We start from the raw sequence: 20,811 nt of genomic DNA, 5'->3' as shown, positions 1-20,811 counted from the left end.
GTAACTGTCAACGACAATTAGTAGATCAAGTGTAGAACATCCACAAACATGTAGGACAAAGTACACACTTATGCTTCCATTTAATGTTAATTATATATATATATAGTTATTTAAGTACATCAGAATAGAATTTGGTATCTGAAATGGAAATACCTAGCTATAATAGAACTGCATGAACATGTAATTTCCTGACATCTGTTTGATTTGGACCATTATTTTGATAGCACTTTGATAAATTTTAAATTTATTTAAAAGATACAAAAATGTTAATTTTATTTAGTCTTTAGCAACAAAGCTATTAATTTATTATTAATAAGGCTGTAAGAAATAGTAGCCTTAGCTATAATACTGTGTACCTGGAGCTAAGAAGCAATATTAAGTAAATCCTGTGGCAGTTAATAGGTTAGAAAGCAAACTCAGAATAATTGGAATTGCAATAGCAAGCGAAGAGAAGACAATGATTCAGGGTAAGCAGGGATTTGGCCTGGGAGATGCAGAAATGTCCCTTTTGCTTACTATTCACCTTACCTCACAAGAAATACATTCCACATAACGGGAGAAAAGAAAAAATAAAAACAACTTTATAACCATATACTCATGGACAAGTTACTTTAAAGAGCATGTCTGGCAATGAAACAGAATGAATACTCAAAACTAAAATGCAATATCAACTATAAGATGTAACTGCGTCTAATGTTATATCAGTTGGTTTTGAAATGACGGATAAAAAAAGTTTGCTTTTCATGCTAAGACATTCAGAAACAATATCAAATCCACATATTAGTCGTGAGTTTTTAGCTTACACGATGATGACAAGGAAAATGTGAGGTAAAAAGCTTCTATGCATGGGTACATATATTACTAAAGGCCCAATTTATGCGTGAGACTTTAACAAAATGTACAATCTTAATTCTGGAGATTTTTTCAAGTTAGTCACTAACAATACATACCATATAAATCATCCTACTTTTTAGTGATTCACTAATGACTGGGCCACAGTGAATATTAATTTATTTGAATATAGCATATATCAGTTAATATTTAATAAGATACTGAACTCACCCATATAAATGTCAACTATATTAATCAACTGTTCATAAAACAGGTAACTTGACAAAGGCAGTAACAAGATTTTACTACACCAAACAAATTGGACAAAATACATACAATTGACTAACACAGTCCCTCAGTTTGTAGCGTTACTCATTGTATTATTATCACTGTTGCTGTTTAACAGGTCAGTGGAAGCCTTTGGAAAGCCTCCTATGAACTCACATTATATACAATGGGAGACAAAAGGTGACCATTTAATAAAATGGTAAAACAGTAACTAGAAATTGGTTGAGAAGTTTGGAAAACATGATAATGATATGGATCATCACCTGACATCACTACAATACTCAGAAGTGAAGTATGTAGCAGGAATAAATTACTGAAGACATAGCTGGATAACTCGATGCTGCAGATCACTCTTATATAAACAGTAAGCAAAGTAAAATGGTAGTATTTTTGGTACAAGCGTCTGACAATTGTTCCAAGTTTAAACAGCCAAACAGTAAGTTTTACCAATGCAACAGTCTTGCTGCTTCAGTCCCTCTCCATACATAAGACTGATGAGCTTTTACCAAAATTTTAGTTTTGGAAACCTGATCCTTTGAGGTAACCTATCAAAAAAAGGAGTTCCAAAACTCAGTTTCTGGAAAAGGTATATACTTTATGTTGACTTTGGCAAGACACTTCTACAATAAAGAAATAGTTTAGCTTTTTTCAGCCCATTATTTAAACAAACTTATTTTTACCAAGAAATCATTTCAAGGAACGTTTATTACTGTGGGGCAGGTTCTCTGTAAATTCTTGAGTTTAGACGCCTTTGAAATTTGTAATCATTCTTATAGCAGGCCAAGATACTACAGAACTGTACTTTCAAAAGAACTTAGGCCTAAGAGAATTGGGTTCCTCAATAATGGCCTTCTTCTAAAAATCTTGCTTACTGGGATTCCCTGAGAGAATGAGACAAAAACAAGAAACTATTCATAGTTATTACTTTATGAGATATCAATTAATTCTACGTTCAAAATGCTGAGCTTCAAGCTGGGGGGAGGACGTAGTTCCAAACTGTGTGCACCCCAGCAGGGGTGACAGAGGGGTTTCGTGTCCTGCTCCAGTGCTGACTAGAGGTGGGGCTGCCTGGGTGCCCTCGTGGAGAGTGTAGTCACGGGCCTGACGCCTCTGCGAGACAGCACCCAGGTAAGAGCCTCATGGCAGCCACAGGCGCGGAAGGAATCCATGGCATACATTTGCCATCCCCGAAAAACAGTGTTTTTCTAATTATTAAAGAATTTAAAATTAAATTCTAAAAAAGATACCAGAGAGGAGAGGAGGGGATCAAGAGCAGAGTTCTTAACACGTGTACCTGAAAAATTCCTCGTAGCCAGCATAGTTGTCAAGATGGCACCCTGTCAGAGCGATAAGAATACAAAATTAATGCTGCCTTTGCAAATCACTGACCTAACAAAGAAGCAGTGTTTGACAGTAAATCTTCTCCTAGCCTTACTTTCAGTCAGGGCATTTTTGTTTGTTTTTGTTTTTGGTTTCCTGAGAGTAGCAGGCCTATGTTTCTCATAATGCTGGGACCACCCTTGTGGGTGCGGCCAGATTCCATTTATTGACCTGCACAGCTGTTTTCCACTGAAGGGAGGGACCACGGCTCGCATGGCCAGTGATCCTAGCTCTTCATCGTAGCTGTAATTCCAGTGTAGATTCCATTTCCCAAAGACCCAGAAGAAGAAGAGTACTGAGGCTTACACATTTAAAAGCCTTTGCTCCGTTCTTCACACAGAATCTCACTGCTCACGCTGCCAAATCTCCCTCCTCACAAAAGCGGAAACTTTCTTACCTTCAGTTTTCTTCTGGCATTGAATTTCTTCAAGCAGTCAACAGTCTCCTGTCTGTGCATCATGGAAGCAACAGTAGAACGTTGCTGGAATAGGAGAAAAATAAACTTAATTGAGGATGTTTAAAAGATATTCATTCCTTAACTTCATCAAATTTTTATTAATGGTGCCTGCATCCATCTGACAGACTTATAAGCATTCAACTGCAAGAGTTTCCTAATAATGAAAGACTGATTTTGCCAAGACTATTTGTTAGACAAATTTTAAAGGAGAATGTATTTTTCATTTGCTCTCCTGAGATCTTTGGAGAACGGTCACTTACACAGATCCATGGGTGTTTCAGTGCCTCCGAGGCTGTGATACGCTTGGCAGGGTTGATAGTAAGCATTTTATTGATGAGGTCTTTGGCTTCAGGAGTCACTGTGTCCCACTCCGGTGATGGAAACTTTAAAAATATGTTTATAAAGGGTTTAAAAAATAGATACACTCAGTGGAACAGAGAAGAGCCAAATATACTAATAATTTCCTTAAGCAGTGAATTTCTTGTATAAGTTAAATTGCATCTACATATAGACAAACTGATGTAGATATATATATCCCCTCTATGTATATATCTATATATTAAGATATTGAGTGTAATTGATAAGGGACAAACATGTACACTAAATTGCCATAACTGGTGATACCTTCTTAAATTTGGAAAAATAAACTCAGTCTTCTAGTCCTCTCAAAGCGTATTTGCTTGGATATGAAAATTCAATTTTATGCAGCCTTTCGCGTAATTATTTATGCAATTTTGCAAAAGTCAGTAAAGCTGAGACATTGTCACATCGTCATGCTACTATGCCAAGGTTCAAAATAATGTGTTATGCACTTTCACAACTCATCAAGAGTAATAGCAGAGATAATGAAACAGCTTCAATTCCTGTTCCAAAACCGACCTATAAATTGTCGCTATTTGGAGTGCAGCAGTGAGAAGAAATTTGAGACTACAAATTTGAGCCTCATCAGGATTTCATTTTAACACTTGAAAAATGATAAATTTCACCAAAAGAAAGTTCATGAAGTTTACTCTCATAACTTCTATTAGTAATCCGTTTGTATAGTAATAATACGATAAAGAGATTTATTCTAAATTTCTGTGTATAAATTTTTGTTGATAATTATGTAACCTCACTTTCACTTAATAAGCATATTTAGTAGAAATAATATTCTTGATGGGTTAAGAAAAATGTATATCGCATTAGTTTCTAAATAAACAAAATATCAGGTTCTTTTCTCAATTCATGAATTTTTATAGACAATCTTGAGAAAAAAGGCATTGTCACTGTGCCTTAATGGACTTAAGTTAGTGCACTTTTAGTAGTCATAAAATGGGCAGCTTGTGATCCATTGGCAAAACGAAACATAAGAAAAATGATGTTGACTCTTTAATACTTGCAAATTTTTGCCAGCTTAACAAGTGTCATTTTAATTCCAGAAGTTTATTTTGGGCAGTTGTAAAAAATTGCTAATCAGGAACTATTGAAGAAACACTTAACCCTGCTTCTTTATGATGTGCAGATCTTCTGATAGAAAATGAGGAGCTGGGTTCAACCTAGATAAAGGTGGGCCCTTTTCTTATTTTTCTAACTTTCTCAAAGTCATTCCTTCACATTCACCAAGCAGTGCATTGCAGAGCTGTGTCTTCCCAGAGAGGTACTTAGTTCTAGTCTGTAAAGATGGTGAATGTGTTAGCTTGGCCAGGTAAATTACAATCTGGTTTAATTATCATTAGTCTGGCTAAAATGGAATGCTTCAAAATTAAAGATTTCAAATACCTGTGATACACACATCCATCTGAATGTTACGTTTAGTCAGAAATGCATTGGGGAGGTCATGAGACCCGATACAATATAATACAGACTTCTCATAACTTCTCACAGCCACATTGAACTTTTAACTTGTACACAGAAGGTGGACCCAGTATTGCCTACCACTTAGTTAGCCCACTTAATAACATAGGAAGAGCATGTCCAGACCTTGCATTCTGACTTCCAGAGGACTGTGTGAGGTAAAACCAGAGGAGGTGGTAAATCATATTTACAGACATATTTATCAAAGGAGAGAAAATTATACCAAAGAGCACAAAGTAAAGCCCTAAAGACAAAGGAGATACGGTCTTACTCTTCAGATACAGAACTTAATTCATACGCCTACTTTCAAATATTCTAATTGTAAATGAAATGTATTGGAATTGTGATTTTCAAATATTTTTCAATTGTGAAACCCATTCTTCAAATCAAAGCTCTCAGAGAAGCCACTTGGGTAAACAAAACAAAAACAGTCAAAACTGACATAATGGAACAATGTTCTATTTGATACATGGATCACTGCAAAGTATTGTTGGTATATAATTATGTGATAAGCATTTGAAAATATCATTCAGCTAAACAGGTAGTAACCATTTCTAAAGCAAAAATCTTTTAATTTTTATATGTTTTAAAATGCACTAAGATCCAAATGCTTGGACAAGCAAGGGCCTTCCTTAGAGACTTCAAACCGTTTTCCTTTCAATCTTAGGAGATATTGAACTAAAAGGAAATAGAAACTGGATATAGATGCTGTATTTCTTATTCTTTATCCCCCTTCCCCTACAAGAGAGGAAAGTAATAAGGGACATTATTGAAAAGTATGGTTAAAATAGCAATGAAAAAAATCTGGTTCTTGGTCAATAAACAAAAAACCCTCGTCTAAAGCTGGATGAACATTTATTACATACATCATAAGCTCCAGCCTTGATCTGCTGATAGAGTCTGTGCTGGTCTTCATCCCAGAAGGGTGGATATCCAACCAGTAGAATGTAGAGAATGACCCCTGGAGGGAATGAGCATATTAACATAACGTTAAGTCACAGACAACAATAAGTTAAATGTGGCAGATCCACAATGATATTAAGCCACACCCATTCAAAGAGGGGAAACTGGATTGTTGGTAAACTTCAGAGAGACATGCTCTGATCTACTCTGAAGTGTTCTGTGGAGGGTGAATGCTGTTCCCGCTCTGCTCAAGAGCTCAGATAATGTGGCAGGTCCAATGCATGCACCAAAGAACTCTAAAGATGCACAGCAGGACAGCACTGAAGATGAAGCTCACCTGCCATCGTGGCTGACACATTTGGCCTCGCTGAACCCTGCCTATATATGATCTCCCTGCGCTTTTATCTATTTAGATACCATGTGATTTTAGTCACTTTGTAGGTTGACATTTAAAAACATAACGTGTTATTTATTTCCTTAGTCATTTTGCTGCTAATTAGGACATTTTGTAGAGCAGTTGTGCCCTGGTTATAGATTCATGCTCTAAATAGTCAGGGTCCCTGGGAGTGTGGATAACATATAAAGAGATGAAAATCTTTTTCTCTTTAATGACCTTAGTCTTCAAAAATAGAGTTTTTCAGTAAAACAACTAAACCAGTGTTACTACAGAAGAGTATATGTTACAAAGAGGGAAAAGTAAGAGGAAAATGAAACTGTACATAAAATTCAAAGAATTAAATACTCAGCTTTAATACAATTTGAGATCTTTTTCATAAATATCAATATGTAATTATTCACAAATTAATTTAATCAATACATGATTTAACTTTTAAATTAAAAAAAATTCTTGCATTTGCTTGTTTTTAACTTGCCTTGAAATCATATCTGAGGTCTAAATTTCTCCCAGGACTGTCCTTTTTATCATCATATGTCCCTTCCTCTACTTTTGAAATACTTTATTACCCTGCTTAAGGTCTTCACTTTCTTTTCTAGCTCATTGTCTTGGAGGAAGATGTGCCATTACTCTGACGTCTCCTGCTTTCGTTTCTCTTGCCGAGTCCCCTTAACTGGGGAAGCCTGGGAGAGGTGGTTAAGACAGGTGATACATTGCCTGGAGTGCCTGAGTCTTTTTTTTCCCTTTGCCAAAGCTGGCCTCTTCGTTTCCTTACCTTTATTCTGTTAGTGACACCTAGCCTTGCTCCTGTCCATCAGACTTGACATCTGTATATGATAAATACTGTTGCAGCTAAAATGGCTTTAAACAAGGGTTTATTCACCCTAGACTTTTCTAACCTGCTTCAGGAAGACTCAGTTCAAAAGCCGAGCACTACTGGAATAAAGCATTTTAAGCAACATTCTTAAATAAAAACCCAACAAGGCTTTAAAATCAAGATTGAAAGTTACTTCGCTACAGTGGAGTTTAAAAAAAAAAAAAGGCCAATGCAGAAAATCACAATATATTGGTACCTCACCTTCACAACATAAAAATATTTTTTCCATCACTACATTACAGACTTAACGTGCATTCATTTAAATTTATTTTCATATTTTTACTATCTGATGTAACAGAGGCATCTAATGACAGTGATAATGATGATGATGAGTGTCTGTGTTTATGTTCCCAGGATGCAAGAAGAAAAGAGGATGCATCTAAGTAGTTTTAACCCTCTGCTATGGTTTAGGGGGTGAAGAAAATCAGCTTTGTAACTGGAAGAGTCTATAGCAATTTCTTTTTTCTTTGTGAAAAATTATGGAGTAATTTTTATTCAGTAACATAGCTTAATAACACAGGCTGAATTTAAAAATTTTTTAAAACATCTTTATTGGAGTACAATTGCTTTACAATGTTGTGTTAGTTGCTGCTGTATAACAGAGTGAACCGGCTATATGTACATGTATATCCCCATATCCCCTCCCTCTTGCGTCTCCCTCCCACCCTCCCTATCCCACCCCTCTAGGTGGTCACAGAGCACTGAGCTGATCTCCCCGTGCAATGCAGCTGCTTCCCACTAGCTATCTATTTTACATTTGGTAGTGTATATGTCAATGCTACTCTCTCACTTCGTCCCAGCTTACCCTTCCCTTTCCCCGTGTCCTCAAGTCCATTCTCTTATAGTAATTTTTAACTAGACATTTTTCTAGTAAACATCTGGAGTTAGACTGTTATAAAATTATAAAGCAGACTCACAACTGTGACATTTAGCGTTCTGGACCTAGGCCTGGCCTGCTTCTGATGCTTTGCTCTTGTGCATTACATCTACTTGTAGACACTTGGTATGGTACTTCTCTGGGAAGGGAAGGCTCACAGACAGTTCATTCCCCAAGAATCAGCCGCCACTATGTAGGTAAATGCTCGTGATTTAATTGCTTGACTGAGGGATTTCTATGAAAGATGTACTTTTAATAAAATAATAGCATAAATATAGTAGATTTAAAAATACTTTCAGGCTGGAAGATTTAAAGAAAAGAGCTACACAGACATTATTGAGCAGACTGATGTGAAACTGTCAATGCCTATTTAAATAAACACTGTTTTGTAAGCTTACTTTGCCTTGCACATTAGACTAGATTCCAAGGCATTTCTGGGTTATGTGCTTTATTGTGGCTCTATTTTCTGAAAGTACAGAACAACGATGAGAGTTGTGGCATATTAATAAGGATAATATTAGTAAATTTTATTGTAGATAATGCTTGCTGAGCACCTACCTGTGCTTTACTGCATCACCTCATTTAATCTCTATACAATACTATGAGGTAGATATTATTGCTCCCATTTTACAGATGAGGAAACAGAAGCCGAGAGTTTAAGTGACTTAATTGTTTGAGCCACAAGCAGCCTTGACAAAGTCATGTCTTAAACATCACCTGCAGCCACCTTTTCTTTATTTATGAACTTTAACAAGAATGGTCATTTTAAGTTTTAAATTGTTTGTGTCGTCTAATTGAGAGGCCTTGACTTTCACTAGGAAGGTTTCAATTCGGTTCTGCCTTAAATATTCCCTGCAGCCACATTTTCCTTTAGCTATGCACTTTAACTTGATTAAAGTTTTTGTTGTCTATTTGAGAGTTCTTGCCTCACTAATAAAAATCCGATTTACATTTTCCTCATAATCCTAACATTTTACCTTTTTCTCCTAGGTCAGAGAAAAAAAGATGGCACTAAGACGTCTATAACTAAAGCACTAATATCTTTAAAAGCCAATCAAAGGGTCTTCATTTTCTTTGCAAGAACACTCCAGGGGGTGATATGACCTCCAAATGTCAGATGTCTCTCCTGATGTTAGCCCTTCATGATCACTGCCTAGATATTTCGTTAGGGGTTACAAAATAATAATGATATTCTAATTCTATTACACCTTCCTTAGTCTAAGAACAACTTACTTCATCAGCTGTTTGGTTACCCAGAGATATAGTTCATAGAGGAAAGACAGGGTAATTAAGTTTTTCCTCCTTTATTAATCAGTTTTCAAAATAATGCCTTGGTTCCCCAGCATCCTCCAAAGGCTAGGATTTCTGATGCATTGAGACCATTATTATGAATGCATGGACTTAAACTTATTTGATGCTTCAATCCCTTACTGTTATTTTGCTTATTTATCCTCTAGTTATCCTATCTTTAACCAGTAGAAGACTCTTCAGTTTGGCTCCTGAGTCCTGTTAATACAAACTCTGTGGCCTTTAATAGTTTCCCTTCTTTCTGGTTATCACCAGATGCTCCTGGATAATCTTGTACTTTTCCTAATCCAGACTTGGAATCAGCCACTTCTATAAGGAATCCTGATTTCTTATAGTGGTAAATGGCATACAGAGACCAAGATTGGGTACCCTGAGGAGTGCTCTGCGGGAACTACACGCTTCTTCAACAAATAAATTGAGAAAGGAGGAAAGAGGAGTGAGAAGAGGGGCAGGAGCAGAACTTACAAATTAAGAGAGACTTAAGAGACCAAACTGATAGCAAAATTATGAGACAAGAGGGCAAATAGCAAAATTACTATTTGATAATTTTAAGCAATTATTACATGACATTTAAAAATATTTCTATTCTTGGACTTGACTTAAATAATCTTGGGGTGGAGGAATTAGCAGGGTGGTGAAGATGAAAGAAGATTAGCCATCAGGTCATTATACTACTATTCTCTCTACTTTGTACAGAGAATTTTCCCTAACATTTTCCATGAAAAGTTTAAAAAACTGTTTTGACACGGTCTGCTTCATATAACATTTAAAAAAATGGAAACTACCACTAGTTTTCATTATCTTATGTACATATTTGTGCTTGGGAGATGCTAGAGATGTCTGATGAATAGGAGTTGAGAAGCACTGATTACTGATTAGGTAGAAAGGCTACCTTATCAAGAACATTCAAAACTGAATTTTAATAAAAGCTAGAGTTAGAAAAATGATTACACCTATAATCACATTAATGATTAAAACATTCTAAAGGCTGTTCTTATGAAAAAAGAGGTGAAGAAGCAATGCTCAAGAGAAACTCTTGAGAAGTCAGTGGGAAGTTAATGGAGCGATCTAAGAAGGCACCCACTTCATCTTCTCAGAAAGCAAAGGGCATAGCATGAGCTTGCGTGCAAAATGCAGGCGGAGTTTGGAAATTAACTAGTGAGGGATAAGTATGGCTCCTTTTTATCCCTTATGCAAAAAATTAATAAATAAATAAATCACAATTCAAATCGGGAAAGTGTTCAACTAACACTCTGAGACCCACAGAGCCAATGATGGGTAGAACAAAGATCTAAAAGATCAAGGCCAGCAAGTTAGAAAATTATTTTTCCGATGATGAAAGCTATTTACACCATGTGGTAGGGGTGGCAAACCGACAGGCTTTCTGGCACCAGGCTGAGATGAGTGCAGGTGCCTGCTGGGCATGAGGTAGGCAGGAACCAGGGGAGAGCATGGGTCCGTCTGTCTGACAGGTACAGCGGCCATATAACAACAAAAGCATCTTGTTATTAGCTCTTTCAATTACTTTAGAGAAGCCAGAAACTGATGGTTTCCAGAAAAAATCTTCTGATAATAAATTATAAAGATAAATGTTAACACCCTCCAAAATAAAAGGTCCAACTGTCTGGCCAAGATATCTGTAGAACGCCTGTTAGCAACTTCTGCTCTACAGTGTAAGAATCCTGAGGTTTGCTGCCCTAAAGGAACTTGCAACTAGCTGAGTTATGCTGCCCATGCTGGTGTACACCAAAATCACCTGGCAAACTTGTGAAAATGCAAATTCCTGAACTTCATCACAGAGAATCTTATTCAATGGCTTGTGGGTGGGTCCCAGAAAAGTTGTATTTTTGATAAGCACTCAGGTAGGTCACTTTGAAGCATGTAATCTGTGATCCACAGTTTGAGAAACATCAAGTCAGGGAAACCATAAATACTGTATCTAGAGAAATGTCTGAAAGTGTGTAAGTTCAGAATAAGAGGATATTGGTAGAGACTGGGACTGGGAGTAAAGCTTCATGGGTTGAAGACTGATGAAGAGGTAGGTCATAAGGGATGAGGGCAGACTGCCTTCTAAATGTGAGGCACACCAGGAATGGTCCAGTGTAAGCGCTGCAGAACTGGCTGGTAAGAGCAACAAATTGTCCAGTGGGCTTGTGATTTCAAAACGGTCAATACTTTCTCAAAAAGCTCTTGATGCTGACTTATTCCAGCTGAAATATGAAAAGGTTAAGGCTCAGAAATCACACAATTGCTGGACCTAAATTGGCCAAGAAAGAAAAAAGAAATACATTCCATAATATTTCAAAGATTTGTCAAAAGTTACTGTACATTCTGTGACAGCCACTATATTATCACTCACAATTGTTCTGATAACTAATTCAGGTAGAGAAGTAGCAAGATAAGGGGTGTGCGCTATGTTTATAGACTTACATTTATTATTTTTTAAAGCCAAGATGTAGAAGGAAGTTCGGTTAAAAACCAGTGATTCAGTGACATCTATAAACATTTGCTCATCCCATCAGGGAATTATGAAACTAGCTATATATGCAAGAAAACTATCAAAATCAATTTACTGTTGTAAATGGCAGAACACAAGGCTATGTTCTTGCTTCACTAATTTCTATCATTTACTTTCCAGTAATGGACTAGTAGCTTTCAAAGCCCAGGTACAGGTCAGATTATATTCCGTGTGAGATCACAAAAGCAAGGTAATGGTGGCGAGTATTGGAAATTCCCTGTGTACAGACTACTGCATGTTTCTAATAAAAATAATGCACAGACTTCTTTGAGCCATTATACCAGTGCTGTGCTTCACTCTGTTCTGTGTCAACTGCCCAAAGACAGCCTTAGTGAGTGCTCATAGATTAATTCACATAGATTACCTGCCATTTTGCCAAATGGCTTATTCTGCATTTCTTTTATTATCTGGGTTATGTAATTTCTTACCACACTACCCAATGTCTAGCCTTGCAAAGAAGTAGTTATTCAACTGGCAAGAGCTAGTGCTGATGGATGGTTGAAAAAGAACTGCTCTCAAGATATGCCATTACCTAAAAGCAGTAAAATAATGCGTATGTTACTTTGGTGGTTATTATGGGGATGGGGATGAGGAAAGGTGCACCATCTTATAAGTGAATTTAATTTAACTATCAAGACGTATAATAAAATGGTAAAACAATATTCTAAACCCACAGCAGAGATTCAGAAATGTAACAAAAAGCAGAAGAATCCATTATGATGTTCCTGGCAGTGGGCAGTGGGGGGTTATTTGCCACAAATATGTAATATTAGAATATCTAAGACATTGCTGTGGTTAGGTGCATGACCCCAAGGCATTCTAGGCATGCAATTAAAAGATGCTACTACCTCTAAAGAAAATGGGAGCTGGTGGCAAATATATGCTTTAAATAGGGCATGGCTTGTCACAAAGGGATTTGGCTGCCTGTAAAAAACACACGTAAAAAGAAAAGGTAAGAAATCAAAAAATACCTAAAAACAAATGACAATGACCCAAAACCTATAGGATGCAGCAAAAGCAGTTCTAAGAGGGAAGTTTATAGCAATACAATCCTACCTCAAGAAACAAAAACACCTCAAATAAACAACCTAACCTTACACCTAAAGCAATTAAGGAAAGAACAAAAAATCTCCAAAGTTAGCAGAAGGAAAGAAATCATAAAGATCAGATCAGAAATAAATGAAAAAGAAATGAAGGAAATGATAGCAAAGATCAGTAAAACTAAAAGCTGGTTCTTTGAGAAGATAAACAAAATTGATAAACCATTAGCCAGGCTCATCAAGAAAAAAAGGGAGAAGACTCAAATCAATAGAATTAGAAATGAAAAAGGAGAAGTAACAACTGATACTGCAGAAATACAAAGGATCATGAGAGATTACTACAAGCCAATTAAATGGACAACCTGCAAGAAATGTACAATTTCTTAGAAAAGCACAAATATCCAAAACTGAACCAGGAAGAAATAGAAAATATAAACAGACCAATCACAAGCACTGAAATTGAGACTGTGATTAAAAATCTTCCAACAAAGAAAAGCCCAGGACCAGATCGCTTCACAGACAAACTCTATCAAACACTCAGAGAAGAGCTAACACCTATCCTTCTCAAACTCTTCCAAAATATAGCAGAGGAAGGAACACTCCCCAACTCATTCTGCAAGGCCACCATCACCCTGATACCAAAACCAGACAAAGATGTCACAAAGAAAGAAAACTACAGGCCAATATCACCAAATTGAACATAGATGCAAAAATCCTCAACAAAATACTAGCAAACAGAATCCAACAGCACATTAAAAGGATCATACACCATGATCAAGCTGGGTTTATTCCAGGCATGCAAGGATTCTTCAATATATGCAAATCTATCAATGTGATACACCATATTAACAAATTGAAGGATAAAGATCATATGATAATCTCAATAGATGCAGTAAAAGCTTCTGACAAAATTCAACACCCAATTATGATAAAAACTCTCCAGAAAGTAGGCATAGAGGGAACTTACCTCAACATAATAAATGCCATACATGACAAACCCACAGCCAACATCATTCTCAATGGTGACAAACTGAAACCATTTCCTCTAAAATCAGGAACAAGACAAGAATGCCCACTCTCACCACTATTATTCAACATAGCTTTGGAAGTTTTAGCCACAGCAATCAGAGAAGAAAAAGAAATAAAATGAATCCAAATTGGAAAAGAAGACGTAAAGCTGTCACTGCTTGCAGATGACATGATATTATACATAGAGAATCCTAAGATGCTACCAGAAAACTACTAGAGCTAATCAATGAATTTGGTAAAGTAGCAAGATACAAAATTAATGCACAGAAATCTCTTGCATTCCTATACACTAATGTTGAAAAATCTGAAAGAGAAATTAAGGAAAGACTCCCATTTACCACTGCAACAAAAAGAATAAAACACCTAGGAATAAACCTACCTACCTAAGGAGACAAAAGACCTGTATACAGAAAAGTATAAGACACTGATGAAAGAAATTAAAGATGATACAAACAGATGGAGAGATATACCGTGTTGTTCTTGGATTGGAAGAATCAACATTGTGAAAATGACTCTACTACCCAAAGCAATCTACAGATTCAATGCAATCCCTATCAAAGTACCAATGGCATGTTTCACAGAGATAGAATGAAAAATTTCACAATTTGTATGGAAACACAAAAGACACTGAATAGCCAAAGCAATCTTGAGAAAGAAAAATAGTGCTGAAGGAATCAGGCTCCCTGACTTCAGACTATACTACAAAGCTACAGTAATCAAGGCACTATGGTACTGGCACAAAAACAGAAAGATCAATGGAACAGGATAGAAAGCACAGAGATAAACCCATGCACATATGGTCACTGTATCTTTGATAAAGGAGGCAAGAATATACAATGAAGAGGACAGCCTCTTCAATAAGTGATGCTGGGAAAACTGGACAGCTACGTGTAAAAGAATGAAATTAGAACACTTCCTAACACCATACACAAAAATAAACTCAAAGTGGATAAAAGACCTAAATGTAAGGCCAGACACTATAAAACTCTTAGAGGAAAACATAGGCAGAACACTGTATGACATAAATCACAGCAAGATCCTTTTTGACCCACCTCCGAGAGAAATGGAAATAAAAACAAAAATAAACAAATGGGACCTAATGAAACTTAAAAGCTTCTGCACAGCAAAGGAAACCATAAACAAGACGAAAAGACAACCCTTAGAATGGGAGAAAATATTCGCAAACGAAGCAACGGACAAGTGATTAACCTCCTAAATATACAAGAAGCTCATGCAGCTCAATATCAAAAAAACAAACAACCCAATCCAAAAATGGGCAGAAGACCTAAATAGACATTTCTCTAAAGAAGATATACAGATTGCCAACAAACACATGAAAGAATGCTCAACATCACTAATCATTAGAGAAATGCAAATCAAAACTACAATGAGGTAGCACTTCACACTGGTCAGAATGGCCATCATCAAAAAGTCTACAAACAATAAATGCTGGAGAGGGTGTGGAGAAAAGGGAACCCTCTTGCACTGTTGATGGGAATATAAATTGATGCAGCCATTATGGAGAACAGTATGGAGGTTCCTTAAAAAACTAAAAACAGAACTACCATATGACCCAGCAATCCCATCACTGGGCATATACCCGGAGAAAAGCATAATTCAAAAAGACACATGCACCCCAATGTTCATTGCAACACTATTTACAATAGCCAGGACATGGTAGCAACCTAAGTGTCCCTCGACAGATGAATGGATAAAGAAGATGTGGCACATATATACAATGGAATATTACTCAGTCATAAAAAGAAACGAAATTGAGTTATTTGTAGTGAGGTGGATGGACCTAGAGTCTGTCACACAGAGTGAAGTAAGTCAGAAAGAGAAAAACAAATACCGTCTGCTAACACATATATATGGAATCTAAAAAAAGCAAAAACAAAACATGGTTCTGATGAACCTAGGGACAGAACAAGAATAAAGACGCAGACATAGAGAATGGACTTGAGAACACAGGGAGGGGGAAGAGTAAGCTGTGACGAAGTGAGAGAGTAGCACTGACATATATACACTACCAAATGCAAAATAGATAGCTAGTGGGAAGCAGTGGCATGGCACAGGGAGATCAGCTTGGTGCTTTCTGACCACCTAGAGGGGTGGGATAGGGAGGGTGGGGACATGGGGATATATGTCTACGTATAGCTGATTCACTTTGTTATACAGCAGTAACTAACACAACATAGGAAAGCAATTATACTCCAATAAAGATGTTAAAAAAAAAAAAAAGAAAGGTAAGGATAGGATTGAGGAAAATGGAAGGTGGCTCTGCTTATGGCAAAACGGGCTGAAATCTGTGAGCTGCCCTGTGGCTCTAAGTTTCTAGAGGCATTCATGAGGGGTGTGTGTGTGTGTGTATACAAACATGGGAACACTTATGTTTGTATGTGTACATGCAGTATCTATCTAATATTTATTTACATTTTTCAAGAATCTGATATAGCTCAGACAACGAGGGGGGAAACAACTCTTCGTCTATCTTTTTTCCCTCTTCCAGCCAAGCAAGTTAGAGCTTCAACCCTAGAAGTTACCTCACATTTCACAGAAGTGAAATCCCATTATGACAAGATACACCATTATTTTAAAAGGTTAGCTATACAAAATGTATTGTGGAAATGCACTCACACAGAAAATCCAAAAACAAGTGTACCCAAATTTACCAAAGTAATATTAAAATCGAGCACAGTGTGTTTAGTGAGTCTAAACCCTGATGATATGTCATAGTTGTTAAAAATGCAGCCGCCCACACTGAGCTCAGAGCCACTAAAGCAGAGGGCCCATGTAGGGGATGGACAGTTCTATGTCTATAAGTTTCAGCACTGATTCTGCTCCACGACCAAGAATCTCTAGTACAAAATATCAGGGTTTCTTTGTTTTCTTTCTTAATGATCTGATATTCTTCAAGGCCAATAACATTGATACATTGTAAAAAGTGTTTTCAAATGCAAGAACTAAATAAATGATTTATTTAAGTTATTTAAATGAATGAGATATGATTCAGGAGCTGGAAGGTGGTCCATAATAACATCTTTTGCAACGTAAAAGGCGTGCAGGAAAAAAATTTTAAAGTGAACAAGGAAAGCAGAGAGAGAATTTAGTACTCAGGTGAGGGCATCATCACGTTCGGTCGACGATCAGAACCACAATGCTGAATCATCTGTTTAAATGTGTTCAGTCCCTCTCTTATAAGGCTACAGATCAGTTATCTAGAAACTTCATTTATAAAGAAACACTTCCTAATAATAATAACTCACACGTACTTATTTTAAAAAATCCTCTCGGAAGTTCTAGGAGGTAAGTGCTATTATTATCTCCGCTTTTATAAGTGGAAGCTAGGGTACTGAGACTTGCCCTGGTTCTGACCCGTCTACACCACAGCCTCTCGCAGTACCTGGTCTGAGGGCCGCACTCTAGCCGCATCCAACCCCCCACCCCCTAACACATCCTCCATAAGACCCATCTGCGTCTGCCTGTCTCTCAGGGTACTCTGCTCCTCTGAAAATTCATCAGCAGAAACGGATCTGTGATGGGGCTGATTTATTGCAAGGGAAATATTTGAGTTATCTGCCATTAACCTTTACATCTGAACAATAACATTTTGTGGCAATGCTCTAACCCAAAGGATTTTAGAGTTCTTGCTTAGGAAATATTCTCAGGGAGGCAAGAGGAAGACAGAGCTTGGGGCACACCTAAGACCCTACCCTTTAATTAGGCTACAATTCCAACTGTTTAGAATAATAACTGTTTCCATTTTAAATTGCTTTACAAACTCTGAAACGTCTTCATTTAATGCACACCCTATTTGACCCTCATATAATTCTATGATGGTAAAATATTTCTGTTTTACAGGTAAAGAAGCCAACTCAGAGATATTAAGGAGATGGGGTTAGCAGGTGCAAAGCAAAGACTTGAACCCAGACATTGAGACTCCAAACACTGTGCTCTTCTCACATCTGCCTTCCTAGGCATGGAGGTAACTCTAAGAGCCCAAGATGCACACAGTGAGATCAAGCACCAAGCTGTTGTGCTAATGATGTAGTGTCAGGAACCTAGAGGGTCAGCTCTTGCCAATAACTCCAGCAAAAACATTTTCAGAACACCCTGAAGTATCCCTTTTATTTCAGTCTCTCACCTATTTGACGTATCTGTTGACATGAAGAAATTCTGCTGTAAAAACTGTGGTGGAAATCCTCCCCATTCTATACCTTTGAGCGTGCATAGGCTACTTTTTGATTAGAGTTGGTTGTTAAAGGCGTAACTCGGAGCTCAGTCCCCACGGAACAGTCAATTACATTCCAAGATCCACTCTTTCCCTCTTAATCCCTGTTGAGCATCTTGTGGTACAGACATGACATCTGTGCTAAGGGCTTCCTGGTGGAGGTGACAGGATGGGAGTAGAAACCCCATGACCTCTGAGGGGGATTCTCTACGGCCCTGATCTCAAAGTGCCTCCCGGACCATGAGCTTTAACATCACCTGGGAACTTGTTAAAAATGCAAATGCTCCTGCCCCAGACCTCCTGAATCAGAAACAGCAACCTGCTTTTAACCGGCTCTCCACGTGACTGTGTTGTAGACTAAAGTTGGAGAAGGATAACTCTAAACCGATTGCTAGAGAGCATCAACCTCAAATTTAACAGATACTATTTTTAATTATAACAATCCTGGTGTACTGCAAAATCGGCATGAAAATGATTCCTTACCACACGCCCACATATCCACTGGCTTTCCATAAGGATCTTTGCGTAAAACTTCTGGAGAAAGATATCCAGGTGTGCCAGCAAAACCTAGGGAAAACAGATGTTAATGAATTAAAACCAACTTGACAAAACCAATATGAAATGGCAAACTAAGGAGGAAACTTCTTTGGGCTTCTTTATCTGTTGATCTGTTTGTCAAGATAAAACAAGGCTCTCAGAGAACTAAAATAATGTTGGACGAGTTTCTCTCCATAGCAGTATCAACACTAACCTGCCCTGCTTTGTAGCTTATCAGAAAAAACACGTTTCTGCAGATATGAAAGCCCATCTATTGTGCCGCACAGTGTGTGTACCTCAGGCCATTTGGTCAGCAGTTCTGATTCTTGTTTTGTGTGAGTTAAAACTAAACCTGTGAAAAGAATCAGAACATCCTCCCCTACACCTGGAAAGAAATTAGGAGAATATTGAAGATAGGGTTACAACCTTGCCAAAGATGATACTTCTCATGGTACCTACATAACTTTATTATGAGAGGTATTCACGAATAAAAGAGAAGGACCCAAAACGTGGATCCAGAGGACAAACTTAAAGCAAATTTTCAGTAAATATTTTTGGAAGTGAGGTGGTCTGTACAGGGTGGGGGATGGCACTGAGAGTAACTGAAGAACTCACTAGGAGAAGGAATGAGTCCAAAATACATCAAAGTGCTCACTCTGTACTAATAAATAATCAGTGTGTACTTATAACTGGCAACTAAAGGGAAGACTCAGGAATATTCAGATGAATCACTGTTGAAAAAGTATCAGCTAGACTTAAGGGATGCGGTATGAGAAACTGGATGGCCAAAGAAAGTTTCCTATCGTATAAATCAGTATGTCCAATAAGGTACACTTAAATGACAATTTATAGCTAGAATTTAAAGTATTTCTTATTTCCAAAAATAATGGTTTTCAAATAAAAATATATACCTTAAAAAATACCAAAAATAACTATTCCTATTTGGAAGTTTTCTTTAAAGGCACACGAAAACTCGAAACTGTTCTTTAAAATGATATGTAATCCGGAGTTCCTCTGACTACAAATCTCTGGTGAAGCACCTTATATATTTACTGTGATGCAAAGTGTCCAAGAAAGGAGCTTTTCCCCCATCTCCATGACAAATTTGTACTTAAAAACAAGCATATGTATAACAGCTGGTTACTTCTTTGAACAAAATTACATTAGAAAATGAGGCAATGGATTTTGGATATCACTTTTTCCCCCATTTTCATTACTTTTCCTTTCCTTGTTTGGTTTAGAGGAGGGCGGGGTAGACAATGAGAAGGGACTTCAAGAAAAGACCTGTAGGTTGTAGTTTAAGCTCTACACGGACCACAGCGGATCCACCTCTACCTCAAACTTTATTTGATAGAAACGTTTGCTCAGTAGTTGTGAAGTAGGAAGAACTACTGAGCAACAGTGGTGGTTCCCCTGAGTGAAGTTCAAGGAGTACCTGAAGGAGAGACGTGGAGTCCGCTCTTCTAAGGTAGGGTAGGCACAATAGTTCTCAAGAGCTACCCAGAGCTTCTCACTGCCATATACCTGCTCTCTCATTCCAACCATCCCTCTCTGACTCCTCCCAAATTGAGACACACAGGGAACCCAATGGGACACCAATGCCAAAGACCAGATTAAAGACCGAGGTCCCAGCTGGCACTTTTAAGTTCCTTTACCATCTGGGTCTCCCCTTCATTCACCCAACATGACTTCTTTCTACTTCTGAGCACTTAACCTAAAAATCTCTTTAAGGTCTCTTGAAGATAAACTTCTTGTGCTCACCCTTGATGATACTTTTTCTGTTCCTTGTACTTTTTCTCTTCCTTGGACCTTCAATTTTTTGTTCTACCTTTACTCTAACAGAAGGTGGCTCTAAATTATTTCCATGTTAGAGATCTCTTTAGCTAACTACAGTTCTCAGTGGTTCTTTCTTACTCTGAATTTTGACTACCCTTTTATATGCAATCTGTACCCTCCTATCTAGAGTTGGTAAACTTTAATATATGTCTTAAATAACTCAGTAGAATACCTGGCCTGGAGCAGGAAATGTTAATGATATTGCATCTAGGTAGAAAAGATAGGGAAATAAATCACTGTGTAAGAAATGCAACAGGGCTTCCCTGGTGGCGCACTGGTTGGGGAGTCCGCCTGCCAATGCAGGGGACGCGGGTTCGTGGGTTCGTGCCCCGGTCCGGGAAGATCCCGCATGCCGTGGAGCGGCTGGGCCCATGAGCCATGGCTTTCAGGCCTGCGTGTCCGGGGCCTGTGCTCTGCGGCGGGAGAGGCCACAACAGTGAGAGGCCCGCGTACCGCAAAAAAAAAAAAAAAA

General features: G+C 37.7%; 1 protein-coding gene across 1 annotated transcript in view; it reads right to left on the bottom strand.

Annotated features, from left to right (window-relative positions):
- CAMK2D (calcium/calmodulin dependent protein kinase II delta) overlaps positions 1–20,811 on the bottom strand; it is a 275,734-nt gene that overhangs the window by 37,363 nt on the left and 217,560 nt on the right. The window contains exons 8-12 of the mRNA XM_024745663.1: positions 18,450–18,533; positions 5,656–5,750; positions 3,217–3,339; positions 2,897–2,980; positions 2,414–2,456 (exon numbers count right to left, since the gene is read on the bottom strand). Coding sequence (XP_024601431.1) covers positions 2,414–2,456; positions 2,897–2,980; positions 3,217–3,339; positions 5,656–5,750; positions 18,450–18,533 — 429 coding nt within the window. The remainder of the gene's footprint in view (positions 1–2,413; positions 2,457–2,896; positions 2,981–3,216; positions 3,340–5,655; positions 5,751–18,449; positions 18,534–20,811) is intronic.

This window comes from Neophocaena asiaeorientalis, unplaced genomic scaffold (genome assembly GCF_003031525.2).
Source record: "Neophocaena asiaeorientalis asiaeorientalis breed wild unplaced genomic scaffold, Neophocaena_asiaeorientalis_V1.1 scaffold975, whole genome shotgun sequence".
Lineage (NCBI taxonomy): Eukaryota > Metazoa > Chordata > Mammalia > Artiodactyla > Phocoenidae > Neophocaena > Neophocaena asiaeorientalis.
This window is presented reverse-complemented; position numbering and strand designations above follow the sequence as displayed.